The sequence below is a fragment of the Artibeus jamaicensis genome, unplaced genomic scaffold (genome assembly GCF_021234435.1).
Source record: "Artibeus jamaicensis isolate MK-2021 breed Jamaican fruit bat unplaced genomic scaffold, CSHL_Jam_final scaffold_614, whole genome shotgun sequence".
NCBI lineage: Eukaryota > Metazoa > Chordata > Mammalia > Chiroptera > Phyllostomidae > Artibeus > Artibeus jamaicensis.
Window position 1 is genome coordinate 1962621 of NW_026522050.1, and position 15986 is coordinate 1978606.

The 15986-nt window shown below is 57.9% G+C and overlaps 2 protein-coding genes across 7 annotated transcripts; one reads left to right on the forward strand and one right to left on the reverse strand.

Moving 5' to 3' along the window:
• The first annotated feature begins 15 nt into the window (after positions 1 to 15).
• Positions 16 to 2374, forward strand: TRPT1 (tRNA phosphotransferase 1). Of its 6 annotated transcripts, none has more exons than XM_037140186.2 (8): positions 16 to 284; positions 410 to 490; positions 743 to 824; positions 1323 to 1492; positions 1582 to 1756; positions 1934 to 1990; positions 2065 to 2175; positions 2283 to 2374. In XM_037140186.2, the coding sequence occupies exons 2-8, from the start codon at positions 419 to 421 to the stop codon at positions 2372 to 2374; spliced, it is 759 nt and encodes a 252-aa protein (XP_036996081.2). In that variant the 5' UTR covers positions 16 to 284; positions 410 to 418. The 6 variants fall into 6 exon arrangements, 5 of the variants coding, with proteins under 5 accessions (XP_036996081.2, XP_036996080.2, XP_036996079.2 ...); XM_037140185.2 differs by having other exon boundaries at positions 16 to 225; XM_037140187.2 differs by having other exon boundaries at positions 18 to 57.
• On the reverse strand, positions 2361 to 15813 carry FERMT3 (FERM domain containing kindlin 3). The gene is made up of 15 exons (XM_037140177.2): positions 15372 to 15813; positions 14625 to 14797; positions 12788 to 13021; positions 12454 to 12573; positions 12185 to 12353; positions 11875 to 11977; positions 5431 to 5538; positions 5133 to 5267; positions 5007 to 5056; positions 4777 to 4901; positions 4509 to 4615; positions 4164 to 4397; positions 3689 to 3813; positions 3051 to 3192; positions 2361 to 2920 (listed from the first exon to the last, which is right to left on the reverse strand). The coding sequence occupies exons 2-15, from the start codon at positions 14782 to 14784 to the stop codon at positions 2741 to 2743; spliced, it is 1992 nt and encodes a 663-aa protein (XP_036996072.2). The 5' UTR covers positions 14785 to 14797; positions 15372 to 15813; the 3' UTR covers positions 2361 to 2740.
• Between the last annotated feature and the right edge of the window lie 173 nt (positions 15814 to 15986).

Sequence of the window (15986 nt, forward strand, 5' to 3'; positions counted from 1 at the left end):
GGTGCTCCGGAGCTCGCGTAGGCAGCCGCCTTGCTGTAGGAGGCAGTGAGCCTAGCGGTCTGTTCTCCCTGTTCCTGTTCGTTCTGCCACGGCCGCCGGATCAGCCGCCCGCTTAGTCTGGGCGCCGGCACCTCCTCCTCAGGCCCGCCTCCCGGGGCGACCTGTGAGCCTGCAGTGCGGGGGTCTCGGCTTTGCTGGACTCCGTGGCTGACAGTGTCACCTTGGGCAAGTCTTGCCTGCGGGCCTCAGTGTTCCTTTCTGCACCAGGGAGTTGGGGGTGGGAGGTGAATTTAACGATCTGAGTACCCCCCTCCCAGCTCTCACCTCTTGAGGCTTTTTGACTTTCTGGGCAGGGGTGGGGTCATGAGACGGCCCTTCACAGTCCCCCACAGGCCACTGCTTCCCACAGGTTTTGATCATGAACTCTGGAGAGAAGAAGCAGGAAGCAGCAGGGCCCAGGGGTAGAAGGGCTCACAGACCCCGGGAACAGGTGCGTTCCCCGCCCCTCACCCCTACCCCCCTGCCCTCCGTGGTGGAAAGGGGAGGTGAGGGGACTCAGTCTTGGCTCTCTGGGAAATGCTGGTGGGGTGGGACTGATGGCTGACCTATCACACCATTCTCTGCAGAACACAGGGACTCTCTCTCCCTCTGGTCTCCCCCTGCAGCAGGTCACTCAGTGTTCAGGGTGGGCAGCAAGGCAGGATCACCACAGGGACCAGGGGCCACCTCTGAACTCTTGTAGGACCGAGATGTCCAGCTGTCCAAGGCGCTGTCCTATGCCCTGCGCCACGGGGCCCTGAAGCTGGGGCTTCCCATGGGGCCTGGTAAGTGAGGGGCTTGGAGGGGCTCCAGTGCAGGGAGCAGTGTGAGCCTGTTTGTAACTTCTCTCCCCCACAGCTCCCACCGTGGCCCTGTGGGGACCACATGCAAGCAAGGTACATCCCTCCATTTACAGGGAAGACCCAGAGCCCAATACCATGTTTGGGGCAAACTGGGAAAGGAGCCTCTGGGCATAAACACTTATCCCAAAAGTGGGCACGGGGTGGGGGGTGGGGGTACAAAGGAGGCTTACTGAGTATCCACCTTGAGCCAGGTACTGTGCTAAAAAGGGTCACTTTATCTTTGGGGCCCTCCAGGAGGCAGAGCCTATTCCCTGGTCAGTTGAGGAAACTGAGGCTTGGAGAGGGAAGACTTTCCCAAGGTCACGCCAATGACCCCTTGTGACCCTTAAGCCCAGGCTCTGTTCTGGTCACCTGTGTCTCCCCTGGTAACTCTGGCTCAGGCCAGAGAGGTTCAGCCCCAAGCACCCCGTGTGCCCACAGGCGGCTTCGTGCCCCTGGGCGCCCTCCTGCAGCTGCCCCAGTTCCGCAGCTTCTCAGCTGAAGACGTGCAGCGCGTGGTGGACACCAATGGGAAGCAGCGGTTTGCCCTGCAGCCGGGGGACCCCAGCACGGGCCCTCTCATCCGGGCCAATCAGGGTCACTCCCTGCAGGTGGGGGCTAACAGGACACGGGGGAGAGCCAGGCGGGACCCCTGCCTGGGAGGGGGTCTCACTGCTGCCTATTCCCTCACCCATACCAGGTACCTGAGTTGGAGCTGATGCCCCTGGAGACCCCGCGGGACCTGCCCCTGATACTTGTCCATGGCACATTCTGGAAGTATTGGCCCTCCATCCTGCTCAAGGGCCTGTCCTGCCAGAGAAGGACGCACATCCACCTGGCCACAGGACTGCCTGGGGACCCTGGTGTCATCAGTGGTCAGTGCCCCCCCCAGATTCCCACCCACTCTCCTCCCAGGCCCCCCTCCAGAGCCACCCCATACCCTGTGTGCAGTGGCACCCTCTTCTGCCCACTGAGTCCAGCTCCCCAGCCTGGCCAGGTTTGATAACTGCAGCCCCCGGCACCACAGACCCCAGCTCCAGGTGTCCCTGCAGGCATGCGGCTGAACTGCGACGTGGCTGTGTTCATCAATGGGCCCCTGGCCCTGGCAGGTGAGTCTGGGCACAGCAGGGGCAGCCTGGGGCCTGCAGAGAGGGCCTGGCTGCATCCCTGGCTCTGTGCACAGATGGCATCCCCTTCTTCCGCTCTGCCAATGGGGTGATCCTGACTCCAGGGAATGCTGATGGCTTCCTGCTTCCCAAGTACTTCAAGGAGGCTCTGCAGCTACGCCCTACCCGTGAGGACCTCCACTGTGCCCTGTTCTGAGCCCGAAACCTGTGCCCTTTACCTCTTTCCCAGCTGACTTCAATCTCCCGTTCTCTAACCGACTTGTCCCTGTCTCAGGAAAACCCCTCTCCTTGGCTGGTACTGAAGAGACACAGTGTCAGAGCACTCCCAAGCACAGCTCCAGGGCAAGGAGGATGATCCAACAATAAAATATTTATTTTAAAATAAGAAATGTAAAAGATAACCAAAAGGAAACTCCAGTTTGAAACCATGAATTGTCATCCTGTAGCTACAGCTGGTCTTCCTTGCGTGCGCAGGGACCGCAGTGAGGTCCGGGGTGTCAGTCTCCACCACTCAAACCGAGGAAGAGCAGTGTTGGGGCGCTCAGGGCCCACCTGGGGGAGGGCAGAGTCCAGCCCAGCCCAGTCCCTGGTCGGCACAAAGCCAGTGACAGTCGGTGAATGTGCCCAGCTCAGCGCATGTCTGGAGAAGGTGTGGGCAGTGAGTCCCAGTGTGTGTGGGCTTAGGAGTGGCCATGGCAGGTGGTGAGCAGGACAGGGGCAGCAGGACAGGCCTCAGAAGGCCTCGTGGCCTCCTGTGAGCTGCAGGAAGAGGTCCTCGTCCAGCTCCTCCCCTCGGGCGCGCTCCCGTGTGGACAGGAAAATGTAGCCTCCTATGTACTCGTGCACAATGCGGCAGCTGGCAGATATGCAGCTGAAAGCCACGTTGATGTGTTCATCAAACTCGATGGCTACCTGCAGGGCAGGTGGTTAGAGGGGCGTGTGGAAGTGGGATGAGGGCGCAGCCCCTGCACAGCCCTGGCTGGGTCTGGCCCCCCCCAGCCCCGCCCTCACCCCCCCACCCCCCACTCCACTCTGGGCCCACCTGCCGGATGTCCCAGTTGACGTTCCACTGGCGCATGTTGCTGAAGCGCCAGGTCTTGACCACGTCGCCCACGGCCAAGTCAATGCGGATCAGTCGGTTGTTGGCGATGCCCAGGATCTCATCTTTCCTGCTGCCCTTGAACCTGGTCCCCAGGAGGACAGAGTGTGAGCGAAGTCCCCTGCTCACACAGCCTGGTGTGATGCTCAGGAGCAGGCTGTGCAAGTGGGTCCCTTAGGTTCTCTGGGCCTCGACTTCCTCATCTGGAGTGTGGGAGTCGATCGATACAATCACCGTAACATTTAGGGGCGTCAGGCAAATAGTCCATGCCTTTACATAACTTTCTTGTATCATCATCATCTTTGCTGGCTTGGAAAACAGGCAGAGGGGCAGTCCCTGTCCTAGCAGCCAGCGTCAGCGCAGTCCCACAGACCAGCTAACCCAGGCCTGGAGAGGGACGGCGTTGGAACGGCGTTGGGATGGCGTTGGGACGGCGTTGGGACGGAGCTGGTACTCCTGTTCTCCCGGCCTGACCTCTCTGGGTTTGCTGTGGGGGCGCAGGGTTGGGGGTGGGGCACACAGGGTGCAAACCCCAGGCAGCAGGTGAGGGCGGAGAGGGCGGGGCAGAGCAGGGCTCTTACCTGACCATGACATAGGAGATGCCGAAGTCAGGCAGGGACTGCCAGGCCTGGATGAAGCGCAGCTGGGCCTCCGACAGCGAGAGTTGTGCCACGTTCTGGTGAGCTTCCAGGATCCGTGGGGTGAGCTGCAGGACCACACTGTGAGGGCTTCCAAAGTCCCTGAGTCCCCCTGCCTGTCCCCATCAGGGAGACAGGACGCTAAGCCTAGGGCAGGGGCAGCGTCCACTGTTGGGCCACCCAAGTGCTCCCTCTCCCCACTGTGAGCCCAGCCAGGCCCTAAGGTGGGTGTAGGCAGCTGGACCGTGGTGAGCCCCTCTCCTCTGGGCAGGGACCAGCACACTCAAGCTGAGGGACATGGGTGGGAGAAGGAATGTGGGAGCACATGGCTTTTCAGAGGAAGTTGCTATGGAGATCCAGGGGCCAAGGATGGCCAGGTAAACGCCAAGGTCATTCCCACCCCTACGCCCTGTGGCACCTGTTTGGCCTTGAACTTTCGCTGGAAGCGGGGCGCAACAAGGCCGTAAGGGTTGAGGCCCTCAGGGGAGGCATCAGGTCCCTGGGGTTGGTTGCCGGAGCCCCCAGTGCCTGTCCGCTGCAGGCTGAGAAAGGCCAGGATGGCCTGCACCTCGCTGGCGTAGCTGCTGTCCGCCATGGTTCGGCCCTTGGAGGCCAGTCGGCAGCCGGCCATCCAGCGCGCGTACTGCTGCTCCTAGGGTGGGAGGTGGGAGGGTGGTGAGGGGCCAGCTGGGCTCCGGTTCAGCCCACCACCCCTCCCCTACCCCACGCCCACCCTGGCTGCCCACCCAGGCGCAGGGCTCACATCCTGGCAGCGCAGGTAGATCTCACTCATGCCCTCTGGGGAGGGCACCAGGAGTTTGATGCAGAATTTCTGGCCGGACACGTTGACATCAGGGACCACCTCGCAGCCTGCAGAAAGGAGAGGGGTGGGCTAGGAGGCCAGTGTGGGGGAGCCCTGCCTGTGACGCCCCCGGGAAAGGCCAGCCCTAGTCTGCCTGAGAACACAGCCTGTTCCCTGGCACTCGGGGGGGAAGCAGGTGAGAGTGTCCACCTGGCCTTCCCACACTCACCCTTGAGGTTGAGTTGCTGAACAGGGTCCCCCGGGGCTTCATCCTGGCTCTTGTAGTAGGACAGCGTGGTCTCCTTGAACACCACCCAGTGCTGGCGGTACCCCTTCAGGGTGAGCTTTCTGGGCCTGAGGGTGAGGTGGAAGGTGGGGACCAGCCACCTTCCTCCCTCCTCTCTGTCACTTTACACTGGGCCCCTCCCGCTGGGCTGCCAACTCTGCCCCCAAACTCACCGGAAGATGCGGAGGTGGTCCTTCAGCTCCGGGATGGTGGTGAGGCTGTCCTGGGGACGAGGGGGAGTCAGAGGGGCCGGTTCTGGGCCTCACCCGCCCCCGATCCCTGACCAGAGCCCCTCTCACCAGCACATCCGTGCGCGCTGACCCCTCCAGCTTCACCTCCAGGTTGTTCAGGGCTGCGTCTAGATCATCCAGTCCCGGGTCCGTGCCTGTCGGTTCACTCACCTCCCCGCTCTGGGACAGCTTGTTGATGTGGTACTGGGTGGGGCATGTGGCCAGGGAGGGCTCAGCAGGCAGCCCGTTTGCCCAACCCTACCCTGAGCTGGGCTTCCCTAGAGATGGGGCCCCGCCCTGGGAGATTCTCCCTGCCGGGGACTGGCCCGTGCCCCTGCCACCCCGAGCCCCAAGGCCTGCCTGGCACCTGCAGGGCTGCGAACACCATCATCTCCTCCTCTGTGCAGTCGATCTCCTCCAGCAGCAGGTCCCACCGAGCCTGCTCATACAGCTGGGTCAGCCGCACCGGGTCCATCTGGAGCGGCGGGAGGGGGCAGCGGGGTTGGCCGGGCGTCGAGAGCCCTGCTCACCCCACGTGCCGGCCGGAGAGCCTCTGCCCTCGGCCTGCCCTCTGTGCTGTGGCAAGTTTGTTCATTGGCCCCACGCAGGCCTTAGAGCCTGTCTGCCCACCTGCCCAGGTAAGTGGCACCTTTTTCCTTCTAGACCTTTTCGTACAGATGTTGATTATACATCTGCTGTGTGCCCCACACACTGCTGAAGGGGACGTGGCAAACCCATCGATGAACAGGTAACATGATTCGGGAACGTGGTGGGAGCCATAAAGGAAATAGCCGCCAGGGTCAGCGCGGTCGTGCCCTCAGGTGAGGACGCCTGAGTTCTGTGACTGAGAATCGGACTGGGTCGCAGGGGGTGCGTCCACAGGAGGAAGCCTTCCCCGAGGAGGTGACATACTGTGCTGAGATGTGGAGAAGGACAACGGGCCACTAAAGGGGAGACTGATGGGAAGAACACCACAGAGAGAAGGAACAGGCAGTCACAGCTCAAAGGGGCACCCCAGAGCCGTGGAAGCCCGAGCCCAGGCTCCCTCTGAAATCACCAAAATTGACAGCAAGGACGTAGAAAAGGTAAACCCGAAATGACAAAGGAGAGCGAGGCCTAGAGCAGGTAAGAGGAAGGGTTTTGGAAGATGAGAAGCAAAATGGGAATGGGAACCAGGTTGCTGGGATCTCGTGGTCTCCCCTCTTGCTCTGTCACAAAGGCACTGATGAGTTTTGAAAATAAGAGAGAGCAAACAGCAAAAAGAACAAAGACCTGGACCAAGGCATCCAGCCCACGTGGGGGACCCCAGGACAGGCTCTGGATGGTAATCTCCTGGGTGAGAGGCAAGGATGGGCTGCAACGAGGACCGTAGAAAGTACACAAAAGGGGCAGGTCCCTCTCCACTCCCTGCAGCCAAGTGACAGCTAGCTGGCACCTGGCAGAGGCCAGAGATTTTCTCTCTGAGATGCTGAGGCAGAGATGCCCCTGCATTTGGTACTTCAGGCACAGCTGGGAGGGGTGGTACAAGGTGCTGACAACAGATAAATTAAGAGAAGTCTGGCATTCTGAGAGGTGAGACACCCCGGCTTGTCCCTTGTCACCCAGGACATCGGCAGCGAGCCTTCTATGCCCAGCTGGGAGATCGGAAGGTTCAGTGCTGAGAAACTGACGCGCCAAAGGGAAAACCCCGCAGAAGAGTGGCATTCCTGCCCTGGTACCCCCAGGAGGTTCCCCAAAATAACGAGCCCTATTCATGCACTCTGGGTTCCCATCTGGCTTGTAAGAGCCTTCCCTGTAACTACGAAAGGACTTGCAAGGATCTCCCACCTTCATGGAAAGCTACGAGCATGAACCCCACAGACCGAGACAAACAGGAAGAAAAGAGATTTGGAGAAAATAAAGACCATGTAGGGAGAGAAGAAGACTTCCAACGCTCGTCAAAATCCTTGTAGGGACAAAATACTGCACCCATAAAGCAAGAACAGGAGGCTATTTTAAAAAGGAACATAATTATAAAGTTAGAGTAGTTAAGACTCTGTGGCATTGACAACGAGAAGCAAATTGACCAGTGGAACCTTAGAGAGCCAGAGAGACCCAAACGCGGACGCTCACCTGACTCAGGACAAAGATGATGCTGCAGTCAGGGGAAAGAACGCTCTTTACCAAGAATGACACTGGGTCGACTGGGTGTCCCTGTGGAGGATTTATCTGTACCCCTACCTCACACCATATACCAACATCAGTTCCCGATGGATTGCAGGTCAAATGTGAGAGTTAAAACAAAGCCCTTAGAGAAAAATAAGATTACATCTTTCAGATCTTGATGCAGAAAAAAATATTTCTTAAACAGGCCACAAAAGATATTAATCATAAAAGAAGAAATATAAATCAGAATATATTAAAATTAGGAATTTTGTTTATCAAAATAAACCATTAAAGTGTTCACTCTGGCAGCACATATACAAAATAAACCATTAAACCCTGGCTGGTATGGCTCAGTGGATTGAGTGCCGGCCTGCAAACCAAAGGGTCGCCAGTTCGATTCCCAGTCAGGGCACATGCCTGGGCTGCGGGCCAGATCCCCAGTAGGGGGTGGTGCATGAGAGGCAACCACTCACTGATGTTTCTCTCCCTCCCTTCCCCTCTCTAAAAATAAATTAAATCTTGAAAAAAAAAAAAAACATTGAGAGAAAACGTATTCACAATATATGTATCTGACAAAGTATTCATCTACCAACTGTATAAAGAACAGCAAAGAAGTATGCAAAAGACAAGCAAGTCCTTACAGAAATTGGCAAAAGTCTTGAACAGAAACTTCACACAAGAGGATTTCCAACTGGCTAATGGCCATATGAAAAAGGGCTCAACGGGATGAGTCATCAAGGAAGTGTAAATTACAGCCACATAACAGGCCCATCGCGGCGTCACGGGCCGGGTGTGGGAGAAGTGACTGCAAATGGGCACTGGAGAACTTTCGGGCTTGACGGAAACGTTCTAAAACTGGGCGACAGTTGCACAATTGTATAAATTTACTAAAAATAAGCACTGCTTACAATGGGTGGTTTTTATAGTATATAAATTATATTTCAGTACGGCTGTTTTAAAAAACACAGGAATGGAAAACCACATGAGATAACTACACATCTATATGGCTACAACGGAAAAGATAAGAAATACCACGTGAGCCCTGGCTGGTGTGGCTCAGTGGGCTGAGTGCTGGCTTACAAACCAAAGGGTCGCCAGTTCGATTCCCGGTCAGGGCACATGCCTGGGTTGGGGGCCAGGTCCTCAGGAGGGGACAGGCAAGAGGCAACCACACACTGATGTTTCTCTCCCTCTCTTTCTCCCTCCCTTCCTTTAAAAATACATAAAATCCTTTTTAAAAAGTTAATTTCCCCATTTCCTTTTTTAAAGGTTTTATTATTTACTTTTAGAGCGAGAGGAAGGGAGGGAGAAAGAGAGGGAGAGAAACATCAGTGTGCAAGGGATACACTGATCTGATTCCTCTCGTACACCCCCAGCCAGGGACCCAGCCTACAACCCATGCAGGTGCCCTAACTGGGAATCGAACCGACAACCTCTTGGTTTGTAGGCTAGCACTCAACCCACTGAGCCACACCAGTCAGGGACCCCATTTCTTTCCTTTTAAAAATGAAAGAATTATGTACTTACGTTCACCAAAAGACATATACTGAAATGGTCATAGCATCTCTGTTCTTAACAGCCCCAATCTGGAAACTGCCCAATGCCCCTCAGCAGCAGAATGGAAATCAGCTGTAGCGTACTGACATAACGGGATTCGACATGCCAATGGGAAAGAATAAACTACACCAATACACCACACAGAGGAATCACACACACGACACTGAGTGAAAGAAGCCAGACTACAAGTGTGGACGGTGACTTTCATTTGTGCAGATTTCAAACACGTGCAGAGCTCGTCTGTGGTGACAGAACTAACAACAGTTGTCGCCTCTGTGGGAGGCGGTGCCTGGGAGGGGGAGGAGGGGGGCTTCTGGTGGTCAGCAAAATGCTGTGAGCTCTGAAAAAGAACACTCGGGAAATAAGAGCTCTTGGAATTTAAAAATACAGCTGCAGAGATTAAACCTCCAGAAAGCAGAGCAAAAGGACAACGAGCTTAAAAATAAGAAAAGATAAATATCTAATTTCTTTCTTTGAAAATCAGTCCAGGAAGTCTAATGTCTCCTACGTCCCTGAAAAAAAAAACAAAGAACAGAAAATGGAGGGGAAAAATTATTGAAGAAATTGTAAAGGGCTTATTTCCGGACCCGAAGGACCCCGGTTTCTAATGTGAAAGGACTCAGCAAGTGTGGAGAAAGATCCACACCACTGAGACGTTTAGAACACCAAGAGATAAAGAGAAGATTTAAAAAGTTTCGGACACCTGCTCCCTCCCTGCAAGGAATCGAGCAAACGTATGCGTCGCACAGAGAAGGGTTGAAATAAAAACGGCATCAACTTTCAGCAGCAACACTGGGAACAAGAGGACGACGGGAAGGTGGCTTCAGAATTTGGCTGGAAAACGTTTCCAACTTAGAATTCTATACCTCGCCAAACTGTTACGTGAGCGAGCGCAGAATTCTGACCTTCGCAGACAGGCAGAGTTTCAAATCGTTCAAGTCTCTCGTGCCCTCCTAGGGGAAGCTATTGAAATATACGCTCCATCAAAGCGAGGGGGTCGGCTGAGAGAGAGAGGAGCACAGGTGGTCCAGGAACCAAGAAGCCCCGGTGGCCTTCCCCGGGGAGCAGTGGCGAGAGGACTGAGAGAAGCTGTGAGGTGGGCATAGAAGGCTACGGTTCCGTGGTCCCCAGAAGGGAATCACGCCGACTGGCATCCTCACGAGGTCAACCGTTCTGAAAGAAGTCTTTTCACTGGGGTGCAGTGTTGGAGGGGCTTGGCCGTGGAACGTTGCATCTCAACCCTCAGTGACACGCCACAGCCCCTGATAGCCTGTTGGGGTCTCTTTTCAGACTGAGCACAAATAGACAATTAGTAGAAAAATAGGTTAAGAAAAATATAGCAATTGTGAACTATAAAAAACGTGACCAAAAAAGGAAATATCTTTACTCTGTGGCTTGGCTAAGAAAACTATTTATAGGTGTCACTATTTATAGCCATGATCATGCTGTTTTTAACCCGAAACTATAGCACAGCTCCATAAAAATGAATAAAGCACAGTGCTGACCAGTGTGGCTCAGTGGGTTGGGTGTCATCCTGCAAAGCGAAAGGTCATGGGTTCAGCTCCCAGTCGCATCACATGCCTGGGTTGCAGGCCAGGTCCCTGGCTGTGGGTGTGCGACAGGCACCTGACCAAGGTTTCTCTCCCTCTCTTCCCTCCCTCCCTCCCCACTTCCTAAAAATAAATAAATAACATCTTTTTGAAACAATAAATAAAGCGCCGATCCACACGGCACGGCACGGATGCACCTGGAACACATGGCCCTGGGTTAAAGAAGCGAGACACGAAGAGCCGCACGGGCCTGAAAAGTCCAGGACAGGCAAAGCCATAGAGACAGAGAGGAGACCGGAGGTTGCTGGGGCTGCGGGGAGCGTGGGGAATAAACCGGGAGTGCCTGCGAATGAGCAGGAGATTTCCCCGGTGTGTTCTCAAGTCTGTTGTGGCGATGGTGGCACGACCCTGTGAATATGATAAAAACCATCGCCTTGGACACTGCCAGTGGGCAAAGTGTATGATACACCAGTTACTTCTCAATGCAGCATCGAAACGACAACCGCAGCAACGAGTGCGACAGTGCGCCGGGGGCGTCGGTGAACAGAATGGCGGGTGCGCAGCAGCGAGGGGAGGTGAGGGAATCCTGGTGTTGAGGTTCTTGGACTACAGGTGAGGCGGGAGCGTTACCGGGTGGCAATTCTGCACGTATACTATGACCCCTACAGCAACGACTTAAAAAAGAAAGCACAGCTACCAAGCTAATATAAAGAAAATAAAATGGAGTCATGAAAACGACTGAACCCTAAAAGGTAGGAGAGGCGAGAGAAGGGAGCAAGAAAGTCCCCAGGACGGAAGGCGGTGATGCCCAGGGAAAGGCGTGGGCGGGGCCAAATCAGCCTGGGCCTCCGGGAGTGGCAGCTGGGGCCACAGGTAGCCTTTTAGGCAGGAGTGAAGGGTTCCTTCCAGAGCTGGGGGGAGGGGGAGGCCCGGAGGGGAGGAAGGTGCCGTAGGAGGTGAAGCTGGGCAGAGGACGGAGAAGAGCGAGAAGAGCGGGTGGTTTGGGATTTCAGTTTGAGGGGCGATCAGCAGGACAGAGGGAGCAGAGGGAGCTCCTAGTGAGGAGGGGTGGGCGGGAGGCAAAGGGAAAGACCCAGGACATGTTAAGTCTGGGCTTTGTAATGAATCGTGAGGGGCTGGAGGGGCTGCCTGTGGGGTTCTGGTGGTTTTCCAGAGGAGACAGTTGGCCTGGAGGGACGGATGCACACTGGTACCTGCCTCAAAGCCTGGTCCTCACTCAGCTCTGTCCCTGCAGGTCCCAGTGCCACCCCCATCCCAGGAAGCCTTCCCTGAGCCCAGGTGCTGGGCGTCTCCCACCCGAGCAGGCTTCCCAGGGGCCCTCACCACTGTCCACACAGATCTGTGGTCATTTTCCCCCTGACGCCCTTGGCCTCAGCCCAGACCCAGCGCTGTGTTAGCAGAGTTATAAACAGATATAGATGGACAAGTGGACAGAGACAGACCCTCACAAGTCTCTAACATTCTCAGAGCCCTGACCCCTGGACCCAGCTCCCCATGTCTCATCGGCCCAGACCCCGCTTGTCCCTGACCCGGCCCACCTTAGGGTCCAGGTCGAAGAAGCTGTAGTACTTGAAGCGCAGCCAGAGTGTGTCCCCAGACTTGATGCCCTGCTGCATGAGGCACCGTGACGAGTCCAGCCACCTGGGCCACGGCACAAGCAGGGGTCAGGACTGAGCCAGGCATAGTGCTGGGGCGGGGTGGGGGGCTGGGCAGGCAGCTTGGGGGCAAGCACACACATAGAGGGAAGGCCTGGGAACAGGAGGCGCGGATTTGGGGTGAGCAAGACACGCAGGGTGTGAGCCACGGCAGTGGGTGTGGCCCCAGGCAAAGACCTGGGGGGCAGTGCACCTGCTGTGGAGCTGGGTCTTGTCCAACAGGGAGCTGGGCCGAGGCAGGCGCTGGAGCAGGAGGGGGTCGGGCGGTGGCTGCGGCCGGCTCAGCATGTGGTAGCAGGCCTCTGTCTGCACGCTGTCTGAGAAGTGGGCTGGCATCCCCCGGAACAACGCAGGTGCCACGCCTGGAGAGCAGGCTGGGGTCAGCGAGGCCCTGCCCCCAGCCCTGGGCCTCATGGGCCTGTCCCCTGCACCCAGCCCCTGGCCCACCCAGCCAGTGCTCACCCCCGGCCAGGACGACCTTGGTCAGGTCAAACACCTCCTCCTCCGGCTCCTTCTCCTTCTTCTTCTTCTCCTTCTTCTCAGGAGCACGGAGCAGAGACAGCTCCTCGGGGTGCCGGACACCTGTGGGAAGCTGCGGCCTCAGCAGGCACCAGGAGCTGCCCTGTTCCCTGCCACCCCCTGCCATGGGCACTTTGGGGCAGGTCACAGTCCTGAGGCAGGATGGGGGCCAGAGCAGCAAGGACTACAGGAGGATAGCCGGGCCTGTGAAGGGAGGGGACCAGCCCCCCTGCAGGAACCTGGCAGCATGGCAGGGTGGGGACCACCGGGGACTCACTGAGCAGGCGGCAGATGGCAGCCACAGCCTGGAAGAGGGGCTGGGAGAAGCTGGTCCGCAGGCGCACCGCCCGGCGATTAGGCAGCCGCAGGATGACCGGCCGGTGCTGGGGCCCGAAGAAGAGGCGGGCGTCGGCCAGGATCCCGTACTTGTCCAGCGTCCAGTGGGTCTGCAGCAGCCATCGCCTTTTCTGTTCCCACCAAATGGCGTGGTCCGACCAGTCCTGCTTGCGGTCTGCGGGACCACAGGAAAAGGGGGGCAGCGCCCATCAGCCTCGAAGGGCCCTGCTGCCAGCTCCAGGGCTGAGCACCCGCTTAGGGGTCGGAGGCCTCTGATGACTGCCCCTCTCCTGCCCAAGCCAAGGACAGGGCCGGGCTGGGTTGGCTTGGGGTCTAGGTCAAGGTCATAGTGGAATGGCTCTTAGCTAGCTAACTCTGCTCAGCCTTCTGGGTTCAGTTGCTACATCACTTCCTAGAGAGCCCCCAACCTAGAATCTGTGTGCCCCAATCTTAATGCCCCCACCTCACGCGCTCCAGCCCACTGGGCTCCCCCATGCAGCCCCTCCTGTACCCCTGAAAACCCTGGCCCACTGCCCCTACCCCTGGCATTCCTGGGAGCTCAGGGCAAAGGCTATGGCAGGGCCCAGTGTTGTGCCTGGCACGCAAGAGCAGGCACTCCTGCTTAGTGGGTCCTAGTTCTGTGACCTTGGCCGAGCCCTTAACCTCTCTGCGCCTCGGCTTTAGTTAGTGAGATGTGGGCGGTGATCACCCTGGCCCCATGGACACTGAGCAAACGCCCCTCGGCGGAGCATTAGTAGGTGCCCCATGCACTAAGGAGTGCGTGGGGACAGGAGGGCTGGACACAACGTCCCCTTTGCAGGGGGTGAGAGCTGAAGGGACTCAGCTCTGGGAGCCCTGCGGTGGGCAGAGCAGGGTCTGTCTGTCTCCCTGTCGAGGCCTCTTGCTTTGCTACACGCCATGCCCGGGCCAACCAGGTCTCCACTACTCGGCCCCCAGTCTCGGTCCGGGGAACCTTCTCATCCCAGCTTCTGCTTTTCACCGTCTCCTTGGGCCCCGGCCTCTGGGAGGCTCCCCTCGGCACTTCAGCCCTTTGACCAGACTGGACCCTGTGCCGTCCACCTGACCTCCCTCCCCAGAGGCATGTGGGGAATTTGGGTGGGCTGGGCCTGAGGAGACCCACCCACCCCCCCCACAGGCCGCAAGGGCTCCCAGCTGGGCCTATCACTCCCCCGCTTGCCTTCCAGCTCTGGCTATCGGGCTGTGCCTTTCGTCTCCCAGGAAGGGGCGGTCCCCACCCCGGCAGGGAAAGATGATGAGATGGCCCCGGCCCTGCTCCTTTCAGTGGCTGATACCACAGGCTGCTCTGCTGTAACTTCCTGTGGGGGCAGGGCCCTCCCACCCAGCCTGGGCCTGTCACCCGCCTGCCTGCTGGGGCTTCCGCCTGGGGGAGGAGGTGTGGGAGGAGGCCCTCAGGCCCCCAGGAGCCCTGTCTGGTCTCCCCTCAGACCCCAAAAATGTGGCCTCCTCCTCAGCCCAGGCTCGGCCGCTTCTGCCCCCCAGCAATGGGGAAATGGAGGACCGTGGCCGGGTCTGCTCCCTGGGGACTTAGCAGAACCAGCTGGAGTGGGAGGAAGGGAGGGAAGACTCGGGAGGGGGATAAGGGGGAGATGTCTTTTTTGGAACCAAATGATTAAGCTGGTGCCTGAGTCACTGTGACACTGTTATCGAGGGCTGCGCAGCAGGGAAGCGCCATGGTTCCGCAGCTGCAGCCGTCCCCCGGGGTTCTGAGGTCACCGGCAGGGCCAGGGGACACTCACTGATCTCCTCCACAATTTTAAGGAGCACCCCGCCGATGTGCGACTCCCCAGTGACCCGCAGGGTGACCGACTCCGCCTCAGGGTCCTCCTCTCCCACAAACACCCGCAGCTCCCAGGACGAGTCGATGTAGTCCCCCGTGGCCGTCTTCATGCCCGCCATGGCTGCGGCGACGCTGCAGACGGGGCGGGGAGGAAGCAAAGTGGGCAAGGTGCTGTGCCTGGTGGGCTGCCTGCTTCAAGCAGAAGAGGCTCCACGGTGCCCTGGGCAGGCACGGGGGCAGAGCAAACCCGCAGGCCATGCCCCATGGTGGCAGCAAGACTCGGGGTGCTGAGTTGTTCCAGGCAAACCCTCCCATCGTCACGATGGGTGAGCTGCATGGACCCTCAGAGACCATGTGGTCCAGCCCACTGCCATCTCTCAGACGGGAAGACGGAGGCCCGGTGAGAGTAAGAAGGGCTTCCTCAGGAGCACCCAGCTCGATGGCAGGGCTGAGCACAGCCTCCATCCCTTCTCCTGGCCACAACTCACCCCGAATCTGCACTGGCAGCTGCCCACCCTGGAAACGGTTGTCAGCACAGGTCAGAAAAGAATTGTAATCCTGGCCCAAAGCCGAGACCCAAACATCCTGGGCAAGCTGAGGCCTCTCTAGGGCAGTGGGAAGTCCACCTCTCCAGGCTCCGTATGGAGGAGGCCATGCTGGGCAGACGGGCTGTGGGAGGGCGAGGAACAGAAGGGCCCCAGCTTACCTTGCTGGCAAGAGGTTGGGGCGGCAGGTGGAGTTGGAGCACCAGCCACTCTTGACCTCGGCCTGAACGCCTGCAGACTACAGAGCTTCCTTTTCCTCTGCTTTCTCTTCGGAGCTTCCTTCAGAGGGCAGCCCTTGCCGTCCTAATCAGGGCGGGCTCAGCCCCTCCCGAGGGCGGGTTGGTGACTCTGGGTGCAGGAAGCAAACTGCCAGCTACCGCTAAGGGCCCCAGGGTGGCCCCGCCTTGGCTCCCCGAGAGCACAAAGCAAGGGAGGCTGCTGGCGGACCCATCACAGAAGGGCCTCCTCATTTTCACGGTTGCTCAGGTCAAGAGAAGCCACCAATTTGTGTCCGTGGCTACGTGCTCTGTAGGAAGCCATCTCTCATTTCCAACCTGTCAAGAAGTGGGTGGCTTTGGGCCACACAACATCACCGGGATGCTGAGGACAGCTACAAGACCGAAAAGATCAGATCCAGGTTATTTAGGACTTGGCAGGTCAAGTTGGCTCAAGACCCAATGTCTCTTTGTCACCAGATACTTGAAGGCCCAAGGAAAAACAAATTCTTTAAGTTTTTCCTATCCCCAGCTAAGGGCCTCTATTTCCAAACTTGTGCA

Coding starts and splice junctions, on each gene's coding strand:
- TRPT1 (XM_037140184.2), top strand. CDS start 419: ATGAACTCTGGAGAGAAGAAGCAGGAAGCAGCAGGGCCCAGGGGTAGA. Junction 491..742: donor CTCACAGACCCCGGGAACAG/GTGCGTTCCCCG, acceptor GAACTCTTGTAG/GACCGAGATGTCCAGCTGTC. Junction 1,991..2,064: donor TGGGCCCCTGGCCCTGGCAG/GTGAGTCTGGGC, acceptor CTCTGTGCACAG/ATGGCATCCCCTTCTTCCGC.
- FERMT3 (XM_037140177.2), bottom strand. CDS start 14,784: ATGGCGGGCATGAAGACGGCCACGGGGGACTACATCGACTCGTCCTGG. Junction 12,354..12,453: donor CAAGGTCGTCCTGGCCGGGG/GTGAGCACTGGC, acceptor CCTGCTCTCCAG/GCGTGGCACCTGCGTTGTTC. Junction 5,268..5,430: donor TGGTGTTCGCAGCCCTGCAG/GTGCCAGGCAGG, acceptor TGCCCCACCCAG/TACCACATCAACAAGCTGTC.